General features: G+C 39.1%; 2 protein-coding genes across 2 annotated transcripts; one reads left to right on the plus strand and one right to left on the minus strand.

Moving 5' to 3' along the window:
* The first annotated feature begins 963 nt into the window (after nt 1-963).
* On the plus strand, nt 964-3,150 carry LOC145448524 (protein disulfide-isomerase A4-like). Its single transcript, XM_080326931.1, has one exon. The coding sequence runs from the start codon at nt 1,028-1,030 to the stop codon at nt 2,900-2,902; it is 1,875 nt and encodes a 624-aa protein (XP_080183057.1). The 5' UTR covers nt 964-1,027; the 3' UTR covers nt 2,903-3,150.
* Nucleotides 3,151-6,178: 3,028 nt separating this feature from the next.
* LOC145448417 (DDB1- and CUL4-associated factor 8-like) lies at nt 6,179-21,532 on the minus strand. Its single transcript, XM_080326801.1, has 11 exons — nt 21,136-21,532; nt 17,537-17,990; nt 17,045-17,108; nt 16,233-16,441; nt 15,213-15,382; nt 11,762-11,973; nt 11,104-11,221; nt 10,108-10,231; nt 8,383-8,538; nt 6,922-7,013; nt 6,179-6,373 (listed from the first exon to the last, which is right to left on the minus strand). Exons 1-11 carry the CDS (start codon nt 21,396-21,398, stop codon nt 6,265-6,267), a joined length of 1,971 nt encoding a protein of 656 aa, XP_080182927.1. The 5' UTR covers nt 21,399-21,532; the 3' UTR covers nt 6,179-6,264.
* Nucleotides 21,533-22,048: the final 516 nt, after the last annotated feature.

Raw genomic sequence — 22,048 nt, forward strand, 5'->3', positions numbered from 1 at the left:
TTATATGTAGTTCAGTGATTATTATTGATTAAATCTGGCAGGCTTTAACCGTAGGTCATAAACGTCCGCCTTACTGACCAATCGCAATCTGCCGCGCCATATAAAGCTTGGTTTGTTTGATATGAATCGAGTTGCGTGAACCCGGAAATAACAGACGTGTGCTCTGCGCTGTTGTTTGAATGCCGACGGCGATATTGCATTTTAGGTTTGCAAATAAGCTGTGCGGTTTGCCTGCGACTGTGAGCAGAGTTGGAGTGGAAATTTTCAGCTTTTTCGAAGTAGATTAGGTAAGAATGATAGCTACACAGTTTTCTCCAATTTAGATTAGCATTAGAAATACTGAATCCGCAAAAACATGGAAATTGAATGCAAAGAAAATCAAGTTCTCGTCATATTGCATCAGAGTTAATTCTCATCAGCACGAGAATAGCAAATGCCTGTACAGCAAGCTATTCGCAGTTATCTTGTAGCATTTTTAGGAAATCCAGAAATTGAATTAGAATTAACATTAGAGCATAGCAAAACCTTGAACAAATTTAGAACTTGGACTTAACTTTATAATTTAACTTGATGTCTGAAAAGACCAATTAGAGGAAAATGCTGTGAATTTGATTCTAATCGAAATCGTGTATTGTGTCTATTGCACTACTTTTGATTCTAATCTAATGTATGTCCATATCTAGGAAATACTACAGGAGAAGTGTGTAGTGCAAAACGAGCCAAGCTTGGTGTACAGACATTTGTCATTCTCTCATTCATGCTTTTGAGAATGAATTGAGATATGATATAAACAGAATTAGATTTTTGTTGTATTTCTTCTGCAAATTCATTGTTCCTGATCTCATTTGGAAAAGATTGTGTAGCTATAATTGTAATCTATTTGGAAACTCTGGTCAGAATTAAAATATCGGTGTTTTACCTTGAAACCTTGGTCTAGTTATATAGAAACTACAATTACGGTATCTAGTTCAAGTCTTCGTGTGATTTTTTCCAGTTTCCTATAGTAGTATAGTATAATTTGGGAGACATGACAGCGACCCAAAGTTTAAAAAAATGGTTGCTGTTGGCCTTGATCATGTTTTCTGTAATTTCGTTCCATCGAACTTTGGCGGATGATGATGACATTGATGATGAAGATGAAGACGGCGATACTCCCGAGGAAGAAAACGGGGTCGTCATATTAACGGATGATAATTTTGATAGTTTTGTTAAAGGCAAAGAAGTCGTGCTGTTGGAGTTCTACGCGCCGTGGTGCGGACATTGTAAAAGCTTTGCGCCGACTTATGAAAAAATTGCACAAAATCTAAAAAAAGAAGATATTCCAGTCTGTAAAATCGACGCTACCGCGCATAAAAACGTAGCTTCTAAATACGATGTTAGCGGATATCCGACAGTTTTGATACTAAAAAAAGGAGAACCTATAAAATATGATGGTCAAAGAACGGAAGACGCAGTGGTTTCTCGTGTCATGGAACTGGCCGATCCAAACTGGAAACCACCCCCAGAAGCAGTTATCACTTTAACAGATTCAAATTTTAACGAAATCGTAGATAACGCTCCTTTAATATTGGTCGAATTTTATGCTCCGTGGTGCGGACACTGCAAGAAATTAGCTCCTGAATATGAAAGTGCGGCCCAAGTACTGAAGAAGGAAGACCCTCCCATACCGCTCGCTAAGCTCGACGCTACAGCCGAAACAAAAGTGGCTTCTAAATACGACATCAGCGGTTATCCTACTTTGAAATTATTCCGCAAAGGGCAAGAATACGAATACAAAGGCGGCAGAGATCAAGGTTCAATTATATCGTACATGATCGAGCAAAGCTCTCCTCCGTCTGTTGCACTCGCTGATTTAAAAAGCACCAAAAATCTACTACATCAAGCTGGTGATATCACGATTATCGGATTATTTTCGGGCGTAGACGACCCGGCTTTAGAGATTTTCCAAACTGCGGCAAATAACATCCGTGAAGATTTCACTTTTAGACACACTTTTGATTCGTCTATTGCTGGTTTTTTGAAGTCAGAACTCGGTTCTGTTGTCGTAGTACACGCGGAAAGATTTCATTCAAAATATGAGAAACCGATTCGACGTATGTCAATAAACGAAGACACGCAAGCATCTGATATCGAGCAATTCGTGAATGATAACGCAGTTCCATTAGTGGGACAAAGAACGGGCGTTAATTCTCGTAAAAGATACACAAAACGCCCGTTAGTCGTAGTGTACTATACTGTGGATTTCAGTTTTGATTACAGAAAAAACACAGAGATCTGGAGACAAAAAGTCTTGAACGTAGCAAAGGACATGAAAGATGTTACTTTCGCGATTGCAAACGAAGACGAATTCAATGATGAATTGGAAAAAGCGGGTCTCGGTGACTCCCCGGAAGACATAAACGTCATCATTTTTGATGAAGATGATCGCAGATACCCTCTAGAACCAACGGAAGAATTTGACAGCGAAGTACTAACAGAATTTGTTGAAAGTTACAAATCAGGCGATATAAAACCGAAATATAAGTCTGCAAACCCTCCCAAGAAAAACAACGGGCCCGTAAAAGTCGTAGTCGCTGATACGTTCGAAAAAATTGTAATGGATGATACGAAAGATGTGCTAGTCGAATTCTACGCGCCGTGGTGTGGGCATTGTAAAAAATTGGAACCAATCTACAAAAAATTAGGGAAAAAGTTGAAAGATAAGAAGAATGTAGTGATAGCGAAAATGGATGCTGTAGCGAACGATGTCCCGAATGCAAATTATAAAGTAGAAGGATTCCCGACTTTGTACTGGGCCCCGAAAGACTCTAAAAACGAACCTCAAAAATACCAAGGAGGACGCGAATTGGATGATTTACTGAAATTCGTGAACGAACAGACCAATCAAAAAGACGAACTGTGAATTTTCGATACAAGTGATAAAATGCAGCCTGTTTTTGAAGCCTGAATGAAGCACGTATCTCGAAGCAGTGCATTGGTCCTTACCTTCTACCTGTCAAGTTAAACATACTCATCATTGTGTATCGAATGCTCGCTTTTTTCACTATTGTATACGAAGATTGAGTTGTTTGTATGTTGCTTGAAATATTCATGGTGTTTGGGACTGATGTATTACACCTTCCCGATTGAATACACGAGTACTGAAGTTGATTGAACTTGTGTTGACACAGTAGGGTTGAGATAGCTCAGTGTAACTGGTGATATTGCCACTTATGGAGACGAGGTAATCATTCTGGTTGCTTGGGTACAAATAGTGGCGAATTCCAAGGATTCGATAAGACCAGGGCTGTAACAGCACTTCGTCAGCCCCCCCCCCCCCAAAAAAAAAAAAACTTTGATCTTGAGCCCCCCATAGAGTTATAGGCCGAAATTATTTCGTGACTTCCAGTCTGCTATATCAAAAAATATAGAATCGCCCAAACGTAGGCTTCTAAACTGAGAGACGCACACGATTTCAAATTGGTATTTCTTCACTGGCATAAAATTTTTCCCAGCGGGATGGTATTTGTCTTGTGAGGTTCAGATTGCAAAGACATGAACATTCGGCGCCAGTCATTTAGGCGCCTATGGACAATTAAACCTATACGTATTTTGTAACGAAGTCTTCGGTCAGCATAAGGGCATAGACCTTTTCGGCCAAGGTTTTCTCGCTGCCGATCGTTCTGGCGCACTTCTTCGAGTCGCATAGTCGCATGGCCTAAAACTTGATTGTATTTCTTGGTGGGTCGTGGCGCGGTAATGGCCCAATACCCAATAATAAAGATAAACGGCTGCTTGAATTCGCGCCCAGCGCGAAAATTTTTTGAAAAAATTGCATAAATTTTCAAAAAATATTCTATGATTTATGCTAATTCACGAAATAATTTTGGGCCCCCTTCGAGCTCGCTCCTCCCCCATTGGGGGGGGGGTATGGGTGCGGCAGTTACTGTGCTGGATAAGACACCTCAACGGTCAGCATCGCAGTGTTGGACGATTGGACATCTAGAATATTTTCTGCCTTTGCAAACTAAATTAGAGTTATCGCAACACGTTCATTTTCAGGAAACCAGACATTAGATTAGAATTAGAGCATGGAAACATTTCACAAATTAGATTCGAGTTAAATTACCATCATTCCGCTATAATTAACAACACTTAGTTCAGTTGTTTAACACTGCTATGGAATGGAGGCGTTCGATGTTTTCATGATTTCACTGCTAAAGGTGCATGAATCTCGTCAAGAATTAAAAATATGAAGCATTTTGATTTCAAAACTGTCAATGAAGCGAATGGCCACGTGAAGTAGCACTGCCGACAGAATTCTCACTCATAATTAATATGGAAAGTCACGAATGCAGACTGGGCACGATGATTCGTGAACTCCAATCTGTATGCAGCAGTGATAGTCGAGTCCTGCAGAAATTATATGCGCTAGCAGTTATATTTACCCGCGAGAATTGCAGTTTCGATATTTCCCCGACAAGGAACATTGTTAAGTCCATTTGGTCATAGCCGGTTATTGAAAAACACAAGATTGCGACGTATAAAGCGATAGGACGGTTTAGAAATTACGTCTTAGGGCGGTGAGCATAAAGTTAACTTATCCGGGAGAATGTTAATCGTCTGATTAAACACTGTTTATCGTGGCAACCTACTTCGACGGATTGAAAGTTTCACCAGACGACTCGGGATAGTCCTCGCAGGAAATCTTATCCAACTTTATGCACCAAAAAACGGGGGCGCAGACTAGATGACCTCATGGGGCCGTATCGCAACTCCGTCGCCAAAGCATCTCGATGGTGCAGGCGAGAAAGAATATCATATCTCTCTCTCTCACACCACCATTAACAATTTTATTCACACGATTATAATTCTCCCGGATGAGCTAACTTTACGATCTCCGCCCTAAATGAGACAACTTTGGCCTAGGGTGCATCACGCACTTGCCATACTAACCCAGGCATTTTTAACTGGGGTCCGCGGACTAGTTTTAAAAGGTCAAAATATATTATCCAATGGTAATCAGCAGATTTTTGAATCCGTGAACACTTTTACAGCCAGACTGAATAAGGTCAAGTGTACCTATTAGATGCGGGCGTGATCAGACAAGTTGACCCTGTACCACCATCATTGCCGTCAGTTATGCATTTTGGTTGGATGAAATTAAAGACTCTATCTCACACTTTGTGGATCTAGGAAAACTGACTGGACTCAATCCATTTGCTAAACTTTTCTGTGCTGGATGGATATTATTGTTTGATATAAATTGAAGATTAGGGCTCTTCAAAAATGACTTTTATTCTCAAATCGTACTGGCTACTTGATAAAATTGTTAGGTTACCTAATTTAAGCCTACACACAAAATTTGGTTCAATTCCAGCCAGTAACCGCTTTGCTACAGAAGAAAGTTTCTATTTATTATCTAAAAATAAATAATAAAAAATTTGATAATTTTCTGTTCACCCCATGAAAGTGTTAGGCTGTCTATAGAAACTATGCTCACCAAATTTGGTTCAATTCCAATCAGTGGAAGCGGAGTCATTGCCGTCGAAAAATTTGGATTTGAATAAAATAGTATTTAAGGTGACCGATTCTTTGTTTATTTATTATAGTTCTGCTCACCGTAAATACCATTTTATTCAAATCCAAATTTTTCGACGGCAACAACTCCGCTTCCACAGGTTGGAATTGAACCAAATTTGGTAAGCGTAGTTTCTATAGACAGCCTAACACTTTCATGGGATGAACAGAAAATTTTCAAATTTTTTATCATTTATTTTTATATAATAAATAGAAACTTTCTTCTCCTGTAGCAAAGCGGTTACTGGCTGGAATTAACCAAATTTTGTGTGTAGGCTTAAATTAGGTAACCTAACAATTTTATCAAGTAGCCAGTACGATTTGAGAAAAAAAGTCATTTTTGAAGAGCCCTATTGAAGATTCATGCCACCCATGTTTCGGTATTGAAGGCTGTGCGATAAATGTGCAAGCAGCCCTTTTGAACGCATAAGTAGGATTTGTAATTATAATTCCTACATCATCCATTCCTGGAATTATATTCATTGTGTTAGCATGAAAGTTGAAGGTATATATTTGCAGTTTCCAACTTCGTCCATATTATGGTGGCGTCACCGTTAGAAATATTCAAATACTTGAGTCAAAGCCTTATACTTGATCAAATCTGAATCAAACCAACATATAATTGCATGATCAACAATCGTGTTGCACAGAAAGACAAAAATAAGCAAAATAACACTAGAAATGAACGCCATCGGCCCATTGGGGTCAGGACGGCATGCAATCGACTCTGCTGCGGGGTCGGTCTGGGTCCGAGTCTGACGATTCTGAAGAAGTGTCATCAGGAGAATGGGCCGTTTCTCGCTGGTGTCTGCTCCTGGAGGACATCAATCGGTTATTTTCAGAGATGTATACACTAACAATCTAGTTAACTGACGGTCAACTAGCAACTGATAGTTCTAGTTGCTGACTTTGAAAGGCGAGTAGTTCTAGTTGAGAGTTTTGAAAAGTGAGTAGTTCTAGTTGTGAGTATGGAAAAGTTAGTACTGTTGAAAAGTGAGTCGTTGTAGTTCTAGTTGCAACTTCTCAAAAGTCAGTAGCTCTAGTTTTAGTTGAGTTTTGAAGTTGGTAGTTCTGGTTTTAGTGGAGAGTATCGAAAAGTCCGTTCAAGTCAGACACAGGGGTTTTCAAAAAGCAATATTTTTCCTATTAAATTTTAATGGCTAGTCGATATAATTGTGTAAGCTGCCGGAACAATGATGCTGTGAATTCCAATCCGTGAAAGTGGAGTTGCTAGCGTGGAAGATTTTGGATTTGAAAAAATGGTTATGTACGGTTGGAAATTTGGCGCTTCTTCGATATACGCCCGGGATCGAAACAGTGCTGCACATGACACTAACACGTGCTACTATGCAAGCTACGAACCTCAGGCTTCTCATAAGAAACCACAGCAACTGGCTGTCCATGCTCTGGTTGTTCATGTCATCATGCCTGTCCTTGCGGTTTTCGAGCATCAGCTGCAGAGTAGTTATAGCAATCAGAGTTGTTAATCAAGTAGAAGTGACGCCATACGCACATGTAAGTACAAGTAATGACTAATACTAGCCAAACTGTGGTTTGAAAATTCTAGTTGGTCGGGGGTCCACATATTTTTTTAGTGAATCGGTGATGACTAGGGCTGTCCCCTCAAGAGCTCAAACCTGAATCGAGTATTTATTCTTATGATTCAAGATAATTTGATCAAGCATTGAAATCATGGGCCCCTTGCCACTGAGAGTTAATTTATGAACAATAATTCTAGCTTTGATGGTATTTTCTACTGTGGAAGTCTTGAAATCTCAGCTGGTCGTATCACAACATACAAAGTAAAAAGCTACCTAAAAAGTTACCAAGTTTATGGAAATGACATAACTGTGAAGTCATGATCAACGCGCAGCATCGTCACAAAGTGCGATGAAATAGGTATGGTCGAAAAAATACAAAATTATCTTTGATGTGATGTAGAGCTGGCATCATCTTATTTCTAGTCGCACAGCGTACATATTTGAACTGTCCACATCATCAATACAGTCGTGACGTCATAAAATCAATGATGCTAATATACTCAATTCATAATCGAATCATTCGAGTACTCGCAGTAAAAATTATAATTCTAGTCAATTAGCTTATTGCAGATAACTTTTTAATTCTAATTGTAGTCTTATTTAGAAATAACTTTATAGTTGTAATTCTAATTCTAGTCTAATTTGCAGATAACTCTATAATTCTAATTCTAGTCTAATTTTCAGATAACTTTATTATAATTCTAATTCTAGTCTAATTTGCAGATAACTTTATAATTCTAATTCTAGTCTAATTTGGAAATGACATTATAGTTGTAATTCAAATTCTAGTCTAATTTGGAAATACGGTAACTTTATCGCTGTAATTCTAAAACAGCTGAAAATTTTCTAGTTGTACAAGTCTGCTTCTGCATAGAAAAACTTTGCTACCAGGCCGCAACACAGACAAGATAGCGTAATGGTGAAGCGTCCGGCTTCTTGATTGGTAGGTCGTGGGTTCGATTCACAGCCGGGTCTGACCAAAGACCTGATTAGTAACACTGGTATCAGGGACTTCCCTGCTTGGCGCTCATACATAACTGGGATAGCATGGAGGGGTGGTGCATGACTTAGAAAGCCGTACAAGGCTATATCTGCACCATCCTTGTCCAGCGGCATATGCACATCATGCACTCGTATGGTATGCATATGCACAGATCTTGTGTATGTCCATCATGAGTCGGTGGATATGCCGCAAAACCATAAAGGACAAAAATAAACTACGGCCTTTCCTTTCCTTAAATTAATCAGCCTGAATTCCAGTCATGCAAACTACAAGTCGGACCTTTTTCAGCTGCTCATGGTTCAGCACGCCGTCGCCAGACGGAGCCCAGATCTTGATGTCACTGTCCAAGCCACTGGTGGCTAGCATCGGCAAGTTTGGATGGGGTTCCAACACATTGACCACCCCTCCCTCGTCACCGTGCATGAAGCGCACTACCTGAAATGATTTGATCAGATCTAGACGAGGTGAAACCAAGGTTGTGACCAAGTCACAAGGTTCCGACTCCTGAGTCAATTAGAGGTTTTGACTCGAGTCAAGTGCGAGTCATAGCGTTAAACCTCAAGTCAGAGTCCATGTCATAGTGTTTACTGTTCAGTTTCGAGTTCAAGTCAGATTTAAATACTTCTTTAAAACTCTAGAGTGATATCAAAGGCCTTAGAATCATAATATAGCCTACTTATTTTCTGACTCTAAACATGGGTCTTCAAACAGATAAAAAGCAGTTTCTAGGCTTATTTTTCATTTACGGTCCTGGTATATGAGACTTGAATAGAATGACTCAAGTACAAGTCGACTCAATACACAAGTAGCGATTTCCGAACAAGTAGAAAAGTATGTATTCTAGGCCTAATTTTGCTTAGAAAACCGAATACTGTCAGTTTTGAGTAGTGGTTTCCGAGCAAGTACAAAAGTATGTATTCCAGGCTAAATTTTGCTTAGAAAACTGAAAACTCTCAGTTTTGAGAAGTGGTTAACGAGCAAGTAGAAAAGTATGTATTCTAGGCCTAATTTTGCTTAGAAAACCGAAAACTGTCAGTTTTGAGTAGTGATTTCTGAGCAAGTACAAAAGTATGTATTCTAGGCCTAATTTTGCTTAGAAAACCGAAAACTGTCAGTTTTGAGTAGTGGTTTCCGAGCAAGTACAAAAGTATGTATTCTAGGCCTAATTTTGCTTAGAAAACCGAAAACTGTCAGTTTTGAGTAGTGGTTTCCGAGCAAGTACAAAAGTATGTATTCTAGGCCTAATTTTGCTTAGAAAACTGAAAACTCTCAGTTTTGAGAAGTGGTTAACGAGCAAGTAGAAAAGTATGTATTCTAGGCCTAATTTTGCTTAGAAAACCGAATACTGTCAGTTTTGAGTAGTGGTTTCCGAGCAAGTACAAAAGTATGTATTCCAGGCTAAATTTTGCTTAGAAAACTGAAAACTCTCAGTTTTGAGAAGTGGTTAACGAGCAAGTAGAAAAGTATGTATTCTAGGCCTAATTTTGCTTAGAAAACCGAAAACTGTCAGTTTTGAGTAGTGATTTCTGAGCAAGTACAAAAGTATGTATTCTAGGCCTAATTTTGCTTAGAAAACCGAAAACTGTCAGTTTTGAGTAGTGGTTTCCGAGCAAGTACAAAAGTATGTATTCTAGGCCTAATTTTGCTTAGAAAACCGAAAACTGTCAGTTTTGAGTAGTGATTTCTGAGCAAGTAGATAATAATTTGGTATTCTAGGCCTGATTTTGCTTACAAAACTAAAAAGCGTCAGTTTGATGTAGTGATTTCCAAGCAAGTAGAAAAGTAAGCATCCTAGGTCTAGCTTCGCCTAGAAAACTGAAAAGTGTCAAGTAGAAGTAGTTTAAAACATAAGCACTCGAGGAAGTAGCACAATTAGGCAAAATCTACTTGATGTAGAAGTGCATCTGGTCAGATTCATACTCTGCATTCTGCAGTATAGCAATGCGATCAACCGCAAAAAATTTGCAAAAAAAAAAGATGAGCGAAAAATTCATATTGTAAGACCTGCGACGATTCTTTCTCCCACAAATAAATATTTCCGCAGTCGCTTCCGGACACGACAAACTCGGAATTGGGTCCGTAGAAATTCACACCTTTTACGGTCGCGTTGTTTCGATGCCCTTTGAACCTAGATTAAAATCAGAATTGTAACATGACATTGCCGATAGGACTGGGTACTAGGGCTCTTCAAAAATGACTTTTTTTTCTCAAATCGTACTGGCTACTCGATAAAATTGTTAGGTTACTTAATTTAAGCCTACACACAAAATTTAGTTCAATTCCAGCCAGTAACCGCTTTGTTACAGGACAAGAAAGTTTCTATTTATTATATAAAAATAAATAATAAAAAATTTGAACATTTTCTGTTCACCCCATGAAAGTGTTAGGCTGTCTATAGAAACGATGTTCACCAAATTTGGTTCAATTCCAACCAGTGGAAGCGGAGTTATTGCCGTCGAAAAATTTGGATTTGAATAAAATCGTATTTACGGTGACCGATTCTTCGCTCATTTATTATAGAGCTCACCGTAAATACTATTTTATTCAAATCAAAATTTTTCGACGGCAATAACTCCGCTTCCACTGGCTGGAATTGAACTAAATTTTGTGTGTAGGCTTAAATTAGGTAACCTAACAATTTTATCAAGTAGCCAGTACGATTTGAGAAAAAAAGTCATTTTTGAAGAGCCCTACTTGAGCACTCAAATCTAAATCGAGTGTTAATTCTCATTGTTCAAGTTGACTAGTGATGCTTTTTGCGAGTATTGAAATTCTATGCTCTCTGCCACTGGAAATGATATGTCTGTGAAGTCGCAATCAAGCTACAGCATTGTCACAAAGTGCAACGGTATGGTAAAAAATACCAAATTATCTTTAATGTGATGTAGAATTGGCATCATATTATTTGTGGTCGCATAAAAGGTACATATTTCATAGAATACTTCAAGCATAATATTCGATTCAGAATCAAATCACCGAGATACTCAATTTTTGACGTACCTTTTCACAAAGTCATCTTCGCTCGAGTGCGTCAAATCAAAAAGATAAATATCATCGTCGTTATAACTGCACAACAGCTCCGTGCCGTCATGATTGTACACCAGGCAGGTGATGTTGGCTGAAAAAAAGGCCACAAGGAACAAATCAGGTTTGTCACTGAGCCACAGGGTTTCCGAGTAAATCTTATAGTTTTGACTCTGGTCCAAGTAATACTGTTTATAACTGTTCAATGCACAATGACTCGAGTACAGTTCAAGTGACCCACAAAGTGCGTCAAGTTGAGTCACCAAACAATTGTACGTATAATTAGTTAGGCTACTGATTAGTGACTACTAGATTGTTCAAAAATAGATGGTTTTCCATATTCCGGAGCTTCACTAATTACACTGAGCAAAAATTGATAACATTGCTTTTGTGCGTATACATCTTTTAGTTGGAATCAAGCGAAATTTGGTGTACAGCCTTTCTATCGGCAACCTGACAATGTAATCAGTAAATCCCCGGAATCCAGAAAAAATATGTTATTTTTGAACAACCCTAATGCACAATGACTCAAGTACAAGTCGAGTGAGCACGCAAAGTGACTTACCCTCTGTAATCAACACAACACAATTTTTATTACCAAAAGAACAGATAGAGATATAATCATAATACATACTACTTTTTGTCCTCGAATACTGCAAGTGATGAGGCGAGTATTTAGAGGTATGTTGCGGGTTGTCACCGGGTAACATTCTCCGATCGTAGATCCTAGCCCATTCTTCCCTGCCGCTGACCGCAAACTCGTACGGTTGCCTCGGACTCGAATCGATGGAATAGAGCGCGATCTTTGCGTCGCCCTCTCTCACAGTGACAAGATTTCTCGAACAACTAGCCACAAAACAATGAATAATATATATTCATATTGAAATACACCAGAATATTGCATATAAACATTATTTTCCAATTCTCTACTAGTTGGTGACAATATAATTATGAATATAACATATAATTGGACACTGTAGTTATGTACTTGTCAGTATCATTTATAGTCATTTTGTGTAAGACGTGATGCCACATTTTTCGACTTCGTATGTAGCCACCTCCTAGTAACTGCAATCTTTAAACCACAGAGATGTATAAAGATGATGACTGCTACTAACTAAAAATGGTTGCTTCCACCTGTATTTTCACAAGCTGAAAAGAGGTTCAGATTGAAGAAGATTGAGTCCCACTGGATTAAAGTTCACCGAAAACTCATTCTGTTCTACAACAGCTCAGGATTCATCATTAGGGCGAATTTTTTGTACCTAAAACACGGAAGTTTTGACCTAAAAAATCAAAATGTTGACTTTTTTTTTCTATAAAAATTGTTTGACCAAATTTGACCTAACGTATGTTTTCGCACATAATGTTAGAATTGTACTACTTATCTTTATTTCTGGTTGGAACTGTCGGTCCTTACGAAGTAGTTTGGCCTGAGAAAATACTTTTTTGCCTCAAAAATACTGACAAATTTTTACATGAAAAACCTTTATTTTAACGAAATCTAGCCATATGGAGAATTCCAGTAGTTACATTACGCACTATGGTAGAAATAATTAAAAAAATTTGTTGTACAGCGAAAGATACTTTCCTACATTCTCGAGTAGAACGTGTCTGTCCTTAGTAGCTTGCCAAGAATGGAGAAAAAACGTTCGACATCAGCAGTTGTTGGCTGACAACACTAAAGTTGTGCGTGCACTGCTGGTGACAAACCGTGTTGCTTCATTCTGGCAATGGTGTCTACATCAGTGGTTCTCAACCGCCGGTCCGCGGACCGGTACCGGTCCGCGACGACTAACCAGCCGGTCCGCGAGGTATATTGGAATTTTATAACTAAATTTCGAGATGCAATATGTTGAAGGCTTGTCCATTAATAAATAAAACATCAAATTTTATACTCATTCAGAACTTCTTGAAGTAACATATTCGGTCTGGAAACATGTTCGACTTGACTTGAAGTTCAACTCGTGTCTTGACGAAATATGAGCAGCAAGGGCAAGTACGAGCTGACTCGCTAAACCGCGCAGTTTGCGCGATTATTCGTTTTCGATTCATTCATTTTGTGAAGGGCCCTAAACCCCAATTGGAGCGGGGCCGAGCTTGAAGGGGGCCCAAAATTATTACGTGAATGAATATCGATTATAGAGCAATTTTTTGAATCTTTATCTAACTTTTGTCATTTTTTTCGCGCCGCTTAGCGTGGTTTAGTGTCACTAAATGTCTTGATCATTAGGCGCTCTTCCCCCAACAACTACTCATGAATTATAGAAATCGGCATTTCGGCGGTAGGCATTACCCCATCACGACGCGCCAACACACAATGAAGTTTAGGCTACCATAGGAATCTGAAAAGTGTGCGAAAAACTCACCAGTGGGATAACCTTGGCCGAAAACTTATATACATATGTCTAATTGTCCATAGGCTCCAAAATGGCTGGCGCCTAATATCACTGTCCTGGCAATCTGTTCCCCACAGCGCAAATGCCAAACCACAGAGAAAAATTATTTGCCAGTGAGGAAATACCAATTTGGAATCGTGCGCCTCGTTTAGTTTAGTACGCTTGAGCGATTTCAATATCTAGTCACTATATAACAGACATTAGGTGACGAAATATTTACATGCAATGAAGTAATTATTCCAACATGCCCACCAGAATATGTTTAATTATTATTAATTTCGTGCCCTAATTTTCGAACATGACACCTCAATCAACTCTACCGAAAAATTTACAGCAATATATATGCAAATACCAATTTTATTGACCGATTCAGTCATGAATTATAGAAAACTCTCTGCCTACACTCAGTAGATTGAATGTGTCCACAAATACTGGCGAAAACAGACTCCACAGCTAATAAACCAATGATGATGTTGAACAACCGAACAATTGTGGGGTCTGGGGGCGATGCCTCCCAGTAGTTTGGTTCACCACCTTGTGGGTCCGAAGACCACCGTTTTTGGGCAGTTAGGCTGACGATCGACCCTGATTTTGTGGATATCCAGGTATAGCTGTTGTCAGGTGTTTTCATGCGGCGCATTGTATTCATAGTATAGCCAGAGTAACCTTTGACTGGTGGTAGTGGGCAATGAGCAAGGTACTACGACAAGGTGCTTGGCTCGACTCCGAAACGTTTGTTCTCTCGATATTGTCGAAGAGAATATTAATATTCGAGTTGGCGCGGTTGGTTAAATCCATGGCCTTTGGCGCGAAAAACTGTAAACGACTCACGGCGCTAGCGCGTTTATCTTCCTTATGAAGGCAATTTTAACTCGACTCTACGGTAAAATCTGATGGATGTCATCATGAAAATAACTAATTACGATAACAACCCTCAAAATGTCTCTCCAGCACCATATACTTGCATAAAACAGTTGCATACTTCACGTTTTGAGTTGATTTTCAGTTTTTGAAAGTCCACCGGTCCGCCAAATACTTTTTGAAATTTTACCGGTCCGCGAGGTGGAAAAGGTTGAGAACCACTGGTCTACATCACAATTTTTCATCATGCGCTTCTTAATATAAGAACCATGCAACGCCCACGCAGTCTTGCTTCAGTTAGGATATTGCGGTACGTTGGCTATAACACCATGTCAACCTATTTGTTTCATTTGAATGTTTATGATTCACAGTGACCAGACAATGGACCGTCCACAACGGTAGGCCTATAAAGTATCCTACAAGCTGTAAAATGTCAAATGATAAGTTCACCGACAGTGCAAAATCTACGATACAAACGAAATGCAGGTTGCAAAACAATTTTGACTTTGTGAACAATTTTGACATTTTTTGACCTGACGCTACAATTTTGCCCTGATTTTGACTTTTTGTGACTTGTCAAAAAAAAACGCCCTATTCATCATAGATAATCTCAATAACAATATTCAAAATTTGTTGTTATACTCTCACTGTAATGTCAGTCTAAAGTCGCATTTGATCAATTGATGAAATTGAGCAAAATTCATAGCAAAAAAATCTGAGCTCAGAATGGGACTCAGCAACCGATAATCAGCCTAAATCGATCATCAAAGTTTTTTAAGCAAGATTTTTTTGAAATTCGCAGACCAGCGAGATCTTTGTACTCACGCATCATCTCTCAAGTCAATTTCCTTGACGACGCCATCTTCGCCGCAGGATAAAAAGCACGAATTTCCGCCGGCACGATCGAGGGCTAGCTTGTGGGCCGAACCGCGGTGTTGCGCCAGCTTTTTCGTGTCCCGGCACACACCGGTCGAGGAAAGGTACCCGACCCGAACCTGTAACGTGGTAGAGGTGGTCAGTAGGGGTATTCCAAAATGACTTTTTTTCTCAAATCGTACTGGCTGCTTGATAAAATTGTAAGGCTACCTAATTTAAGCCTACACACCAAATTTGGTTCAATTCCAGCCAGTAGCCGTATTGCTACAGGAGAAGAAAGTTTCTATTTATTATATAAAAATAAACACACAAAAAATTTCAAAATTTTCTGTTCACCCCATGAAAGTGTTAGGTTGTCTATAGAAATGATGTTCACCAAATTTGGCTCAATTCCAACCAGTGGAAGCGGAGTTATTGTCGTCGAAAAATTTGGATTATCAATAAAATAGTATTCACGGTGACCAATTCTTTAATTATCTATTATAGGTGTTTCCACCGTAAATACTATTTTACTCAATCCAAATTTGGAAAAAAAAGTTATTTTTGAACACCCCTATTGTTCATGCTTTCATTTGGGTGCATTGAAGCTGACTTTTATCAAAATACACTAACCGAGTATGTGCTTACAGAAGAAGTTCGTGTACCATCTAAAAATAGTACATTGGGCGATCTCTTATTCAAAATTTCATTATAACCGTGACGTCATATTGTGTGATACTATTGTTAATATATAATGTTTTCCAATTCTCTACTAGTTGCCGACAATTACCCCTGACGAGTGTCAGCCGAAAATATTCGGGTTCATTTCAATATCAATATCCTATCCTATTCAATTGTATCATAGAGACAAAGAGCATGTAATATCACTACTTAAAAAACTCATCCCTCACCCTCACTACTAGGCTTGAATCATCAGAATACGTGATTCAGATCGAGCACTCTGCCAATTGTTTTGCTAGCAAATCCCACCTGACCATCTCTGCCGCAACTGACCAGGGTGAGATCGCTCGAATTGGGAATGAACTTGGATTGAAATATATTGCTCCGATGTCCCGAGCTGTAAGATATAAACGGCTCTCGGTCCCCCGAGTGAAAATCCCAAACATTGAGAAGCAGATCGTCACTGCCGGACGCAAGCAATGTCCCAGTTTGATTGAAATGGAGAGAGTTGACGCAGCCTGCGAAAACACATAATTACAAACAAGCACCGCAGTAGGATTTTTCAAAAATAACTTTTTTCTGCAAATCGTACTTGCTATTTGATAAAATTGTTGGGTTGGCTAAAAAATCGCTGCGCACCAAATTAAGTTGGAAAATTTTATAAATTGAACAACAAAAGAATATTTTTTAAATTCAACTGTCAACCCAATGAAATTGGTAAATTGTCTAAATTCCAACCAGCAAAAACAAAACTATTGTTCAAAATTTTGGATTTGCAATAATCATGGCAGCTCTATCATTAATAGTTGTAAGAATTTCTAACCGTACATACTATTTTTTCAAATCCAAAATTTATTGCTCCGATAGCATTGCTTCTACTGGTTGGAATCGGGACAAATTTGTTTTTAGGCACCTTAACGGTTTCATGGGGTCAGTAATATTAGGAAGAAAAAATCGTTTTCAATGAATATTTATAATTTCTACTGGTTGTAATTGGGCTTAATTTGGTGTGCAGCGGTTTTTTAGCCAACTTAGCAATTCTATTGAATAGCCAGAAAATTTTTGGAAAAAACTCATTTTTGAACAACCGTACACTGCAGCCATCTAGCAACAATATTCACCTTGATGACCGTCCAAAGTGTGCTGTTTCTCTAATCTCTGCACAAGGCCTATTGACGCCTGCACCTGAAACATCATTGTGACCAGATAGGCAATGCAATAAAAGTTTATATACAAAAGACTATATCTGCTTTGAACAGTGCACTCAAAACCATATTCTAGCCTAATTAGAAAAAATAGTACCGGGTATACGATTATGTTAAAATGCATTCAAGGACTGTTTGATTTACTACACGACTAATTGCGGGTGTATAGGTGTGTTATAATGAATTATCTCCTGGTAGAGTTGAGATGGTTGCCGAAATTGATGCTACTCCAGAAGAAAAATCAAATATTTACTGGCAGAGTCAAGATAGTCACCAATGCTACTGGAGTATAGTTGGAGACATCGTCGACATTTACATGATAGACACACCCTACAATAGGATTATCCAAAAACCATTTTTTCCATCAAATCTCAATCATATCCAAAACTAAAGCACATATCAACTCACCTTAGACTGCCAGTAATGACTCCGACATCCATACTGCCTCTTGCACAACTCTTTTACAGCAGACCATGCTGGCATTCCTAGAGGTTGCGTGTGTTTCGCGAGCCATTCTTCATCATCAGTTAGTACTTCGTCTTCCTCACGTTCGTACTTACTCGAAGACATTGAGGATGATGTACTTGTGGTACTAGATGGCGTTGAGGTATCGCTGCTTTCATCTTCATCCATATCCATACCAGCATCTCCCACGGTGCCATTACCATGCAAGGGTGTGCTTGTTGTAGGCTCATAAGCGGTAGGTGAATCTTTTTCGGCGGTTTTACGCTTTTTTCTGTTTTTCAAGCGTTTTGACCTGCCACTTTCGACAGCTGCATGTTTATTATCAGTCTCTTGGCGTGTCTTACTCTCAACTTGCATAGAACCATCGTCATCATCTTCTGGGTCATCTTTACTGCTCCTGAATGATGACATGATGCTAACTAGGCCTCTACACAATGATTTGGGTAGGCCTACTCCAATGTGAATCTTGTGTTAATTCCAATGATTTTTTCGAGAGTTGAAATGATACACACCTCGCCACTAAGGGCGGAAATAATAAAGTTGGCTGATCCGGGAGAATGCTAATCCTGTATTAAACGATAATCGACTTCATTGCTAATCCAACTTTATCATCTCCGCCCTAAGAGTTAATTTATCAACGAGAATGATAGTTTCAATACTATTTCGCACTGTAGAAGGCCGTAAACAGCGATTGGTCATACCGCAGCATGCAAAACATATACCATAGCACAAAGCTACACAGTACACACGCTACTGGAAATGACATTTTATCTGCAAAGTCATCATCAACACGCAGCATTGTCAGAAAGTGCAATAAAATGCGTATAGGCAAAAAAATATAAAATAATTTTAAATAATTTTTAAGTGATGTAGAAGTGGCATTATATATATTCTTTGTGGTCACGTAAAAGGTAGGTATTCGAACATCCAACACCATTCATACAGTTGTGACACAAAATCAGTGGTGTTTGAGTACCGTACACGATTCAGACTCGACTCACTAGTGTACTCAATTTTGCCCAGCCCTAGTCACGAGTCAATCTCACTATATAGATTTGACTCGAGTCAAGTTGAATCATTTTCAATTCACTATCGAGTCAAGTCACGGTGAAAAGGGTTGAATCCAAGTCATTGTGTTAACACTCGCGTCCGAGTCATACTGTTCACCTTACGTTTTTTACTATTCATGGGTGGTATCGAATGCTTTGCATGCGTGCCCTTTTTTTCCTGAATCTTACTGGCTAGGTGATTAAACCGTTAGGCTGCCTTAAAAAACGACGCACACCAAATTTGAATTCATTCCAACCGGTAATCGCGGATTTCTTACAGTTTGAAAATTTTGAATTACTAAAAAATGCAAAATTATTATTTTTCAAATTTTTCTGCCAACCCCATGAAATTGTTGCGTTATCTTCAAAAACGATGCAAAACAAATTTGACTTAATTCCAACCGGTAGAAGCAGGGTTATTCGAGTTTTTCTTCGATAATTCTGGGATTATCCTTGATTAGTGGATAATCACAGAATTATCAACGAAAAAATCAAATAACTCAGCTTCTATAGGTTGGAATTGAGACAGCGCAACAATTTCATGGGTTGACAGAAAAATTTTTGGCATTTTTTAATAATTTAAAATTTTCAAACTGTAAGAAATCCGCGATTACCGGTTGGAATGAATTCAAATTTGGTGTGCGTCGTTTTTTTTAAAGCAACCTAACGATTCAATCACCTAGCCAGTAAGATTCAGGAAAAAAAGAATTTTTTTTAACAGCCCTTTGCATAGTATAAATCATTAGTCATTTTCCAACTTGAAGACAGGGTTGTATAATGGCTCGACGCAAGTTTCAATTTTTTGTTGACCTGAGTCATTTTACTCTTTAAAAAAACGACTCAACTCGACAACGACTAGAGTCAGGGGCGTATTTAGGGGGGGGGGGTAATGGGTGTCCGGTACCCCCCGTTTCCAAGCTCGAATGTACCCCTTCCTAAATCTATTTCCATTGATCTAATATTTCTTATGGATAATCCCCGTATTGCCGCGCGGCATCATCATGCCATCGATCGAGCAAACAATGCAGTGAGGTGATGCTTTTTTCTCGTATTGTTCTCTCGTCTACGGAAGCCCGAGAAGCGCATCGTCACATGGCTCTCTTGTCTTATCTGAACATTCGCAAGAAACGCCATGAAATTTCGATACTGCGCGAGTTTATTATCAACAAACGTTTAGAACAAGCGTGCTAGGCTTGTATCATTAGAGATGGCGGATCCCTACAGTACCAAAACAGATTGTACCAATCAAATGTCCTATATGGAATCTATCATGCATTGATCAAATTTGCGATGCTTTAGTTCGGTTGCTGTGCTGTTTTAACGCGCTTGGCCAGTAGTAAAAACATTGGAGGCTAGGCCGCTCTGTAATTTGCGGCGCGTAATAGTTCTATATCATTGTGCAACGTAATGTTGTAATGACGCGAAGCTATACTCTTTGTCTCTACAATTCGCAATTGTCAATTTTGAACCGCAAACGCATTTAGGAATGCATTTTGAATGCGAGCCTAAGCCTGCGCCGGGCCACTGTTATTCACGTGATGCAATCGCACAAGCTCAATCGTTAATTGGTCTTTAACATCTCCACACACCAAAATATTGGCAGGCAGTAGATATCATATTGATTTAGAACAAAATTATTCCAGATCATGTGCAAAAACAGGCTGAACAATTGATACAAACGAAAACATTCATTTGCGTATCTTCACTGTTCGAGTGTTCGTATATGAGCGCAAAATGGAGAGATCTCCCGATGTGCTGTAATATGATCTGCGCGCACTTTCGTGATAACATCCTCGCTTTGGTAATTAAGGTCAAGATACTTCGCAGTCTCTCTTTATGCTGTTATCTTCGTTTACGGGTTAAAATGTTATGTTTAGTTGTACTTAGTTTTGTGTACGCGAAAGAGGCAGTCACAAAAACGAGTAAGATTATCTGACCGTGGTAATATCTGCACTTCTGCATACATTCAAGCTGATCAATCGGTTAGAACTAGGAACACACTCTCCTTTTAAAAACACCCCCTTATTCTAAAGGTACCCCCCGTTTTTTTTCGGCTAGATAACGCCCCTGACTAGAGTCATTGTTCATGACTCGACTAAGCAATGTGACTCGACACATTCCATATAACTATAGTTTCAAGTCTCGTTTATCAGGGTCGATATAATTGAAAAATAGGCTGAATAAACAGGTTAGGAGCCAGAAAAATGGGTATATTATGAATGGCAGGCCTTTGGGCTTCAGTATGATCCAGAGTTTCGAAATTGCAAGTCAAATTTGACTTGAGCTTTATACAAAACAGCTGAACATTATGACTTGCACTCAACCCTTTGTTTGTTGACTCGTTGGCGAAGTGAAAATGACTATAAAAGAAAAATAGACTTGTGACCCGGAGCCTTGTTACTATATAGGTTACAACCCTGGCTTCATCAATTTTTGCACTCGATTCGTGTGCTTTTAAATCCTAGTTATGAAGGAGGAACATGCTGCTGTTACCTGAGACGATACCGTCGTTTCTTGACTTTTCCTTGTGCTGAATTCTTGACGGTGTTAGAGTTTACATCAGCTTGTGCTTTTTTCTCAGAACGCTGTGAATTACTTGAGCTTCCCGCAGCCGCAGTTCGCGCAGCATTGAAGACGCTGCTGGTGCTCGGTTTGTCTTCGTTATCTGACGCAGCAGAGTCCACATTGCCGTTATTCGAGGACTCCACAGTATATTCTTCTTGGTTCACTTCTTCTGTACTTTTAGAGGTCTCCATGACCTTCACGCCACTTCAAGATATCTTGTATTTACAACAACAGCGGACACTGAGCACTGGCTAACAGCACGAACACGGTACATCAAAAAGCAAAACAAGTGATATCCACTGAAGCGTTTATCATAGTGTTTCCCCAACTCTTTCCACTCATCAATGGTATGTTCATATTCTATTTCAGTACGAAAACGGATATGGATTATTAACCTACGCAGTACAAAATAATACAAAAAGACAAGCGACAAAATGAGGTGGCATGTGACGGAAGGCGAGATCTTTACATCGCCTCTGCCCAGGCCGTTGTCTGATTTCAAAGACTCCAAGTGTTTTCGACACCTTCCGATCTTTTCATTGAATCTTAATCATGTTGTATAATGCTCTGATAAAATTAATATTGAAACTGATACCCAACTGATGCTGTCGCTTTCTTTTTCTATACTGTCTTCTTTACTTTACTTTATTAGTTATCGAATGTGAAAATTGCTCCTGTCCCGGGTGGCTCAGCTCTGAAGACTATGTCATATCGAGCCTCCCGTCCACCTAGCATGTCACGTTTCACTGTTACATTTTTTTAGTGTTATGTTGATATGTAATGTATACGAATAAAGATTCTCTCTCTCTCTCTCTCTCTCTCTCTCTCTTTCATTCAGTGT

Source organism: Botryllus schlosseri, chromosome 10 (assembly GCF_051294905.1).
Source record: "Botryllus schlosseri isolate E-star chromosome 10, Bs_hap1, whole genome shotgun sequence".
NCBI lineage: Eukaryota > Metazoa > Chordata > Ascidiacea > Stolidobranchia > Styelidae > Botryllus > Botryllus schlosseri.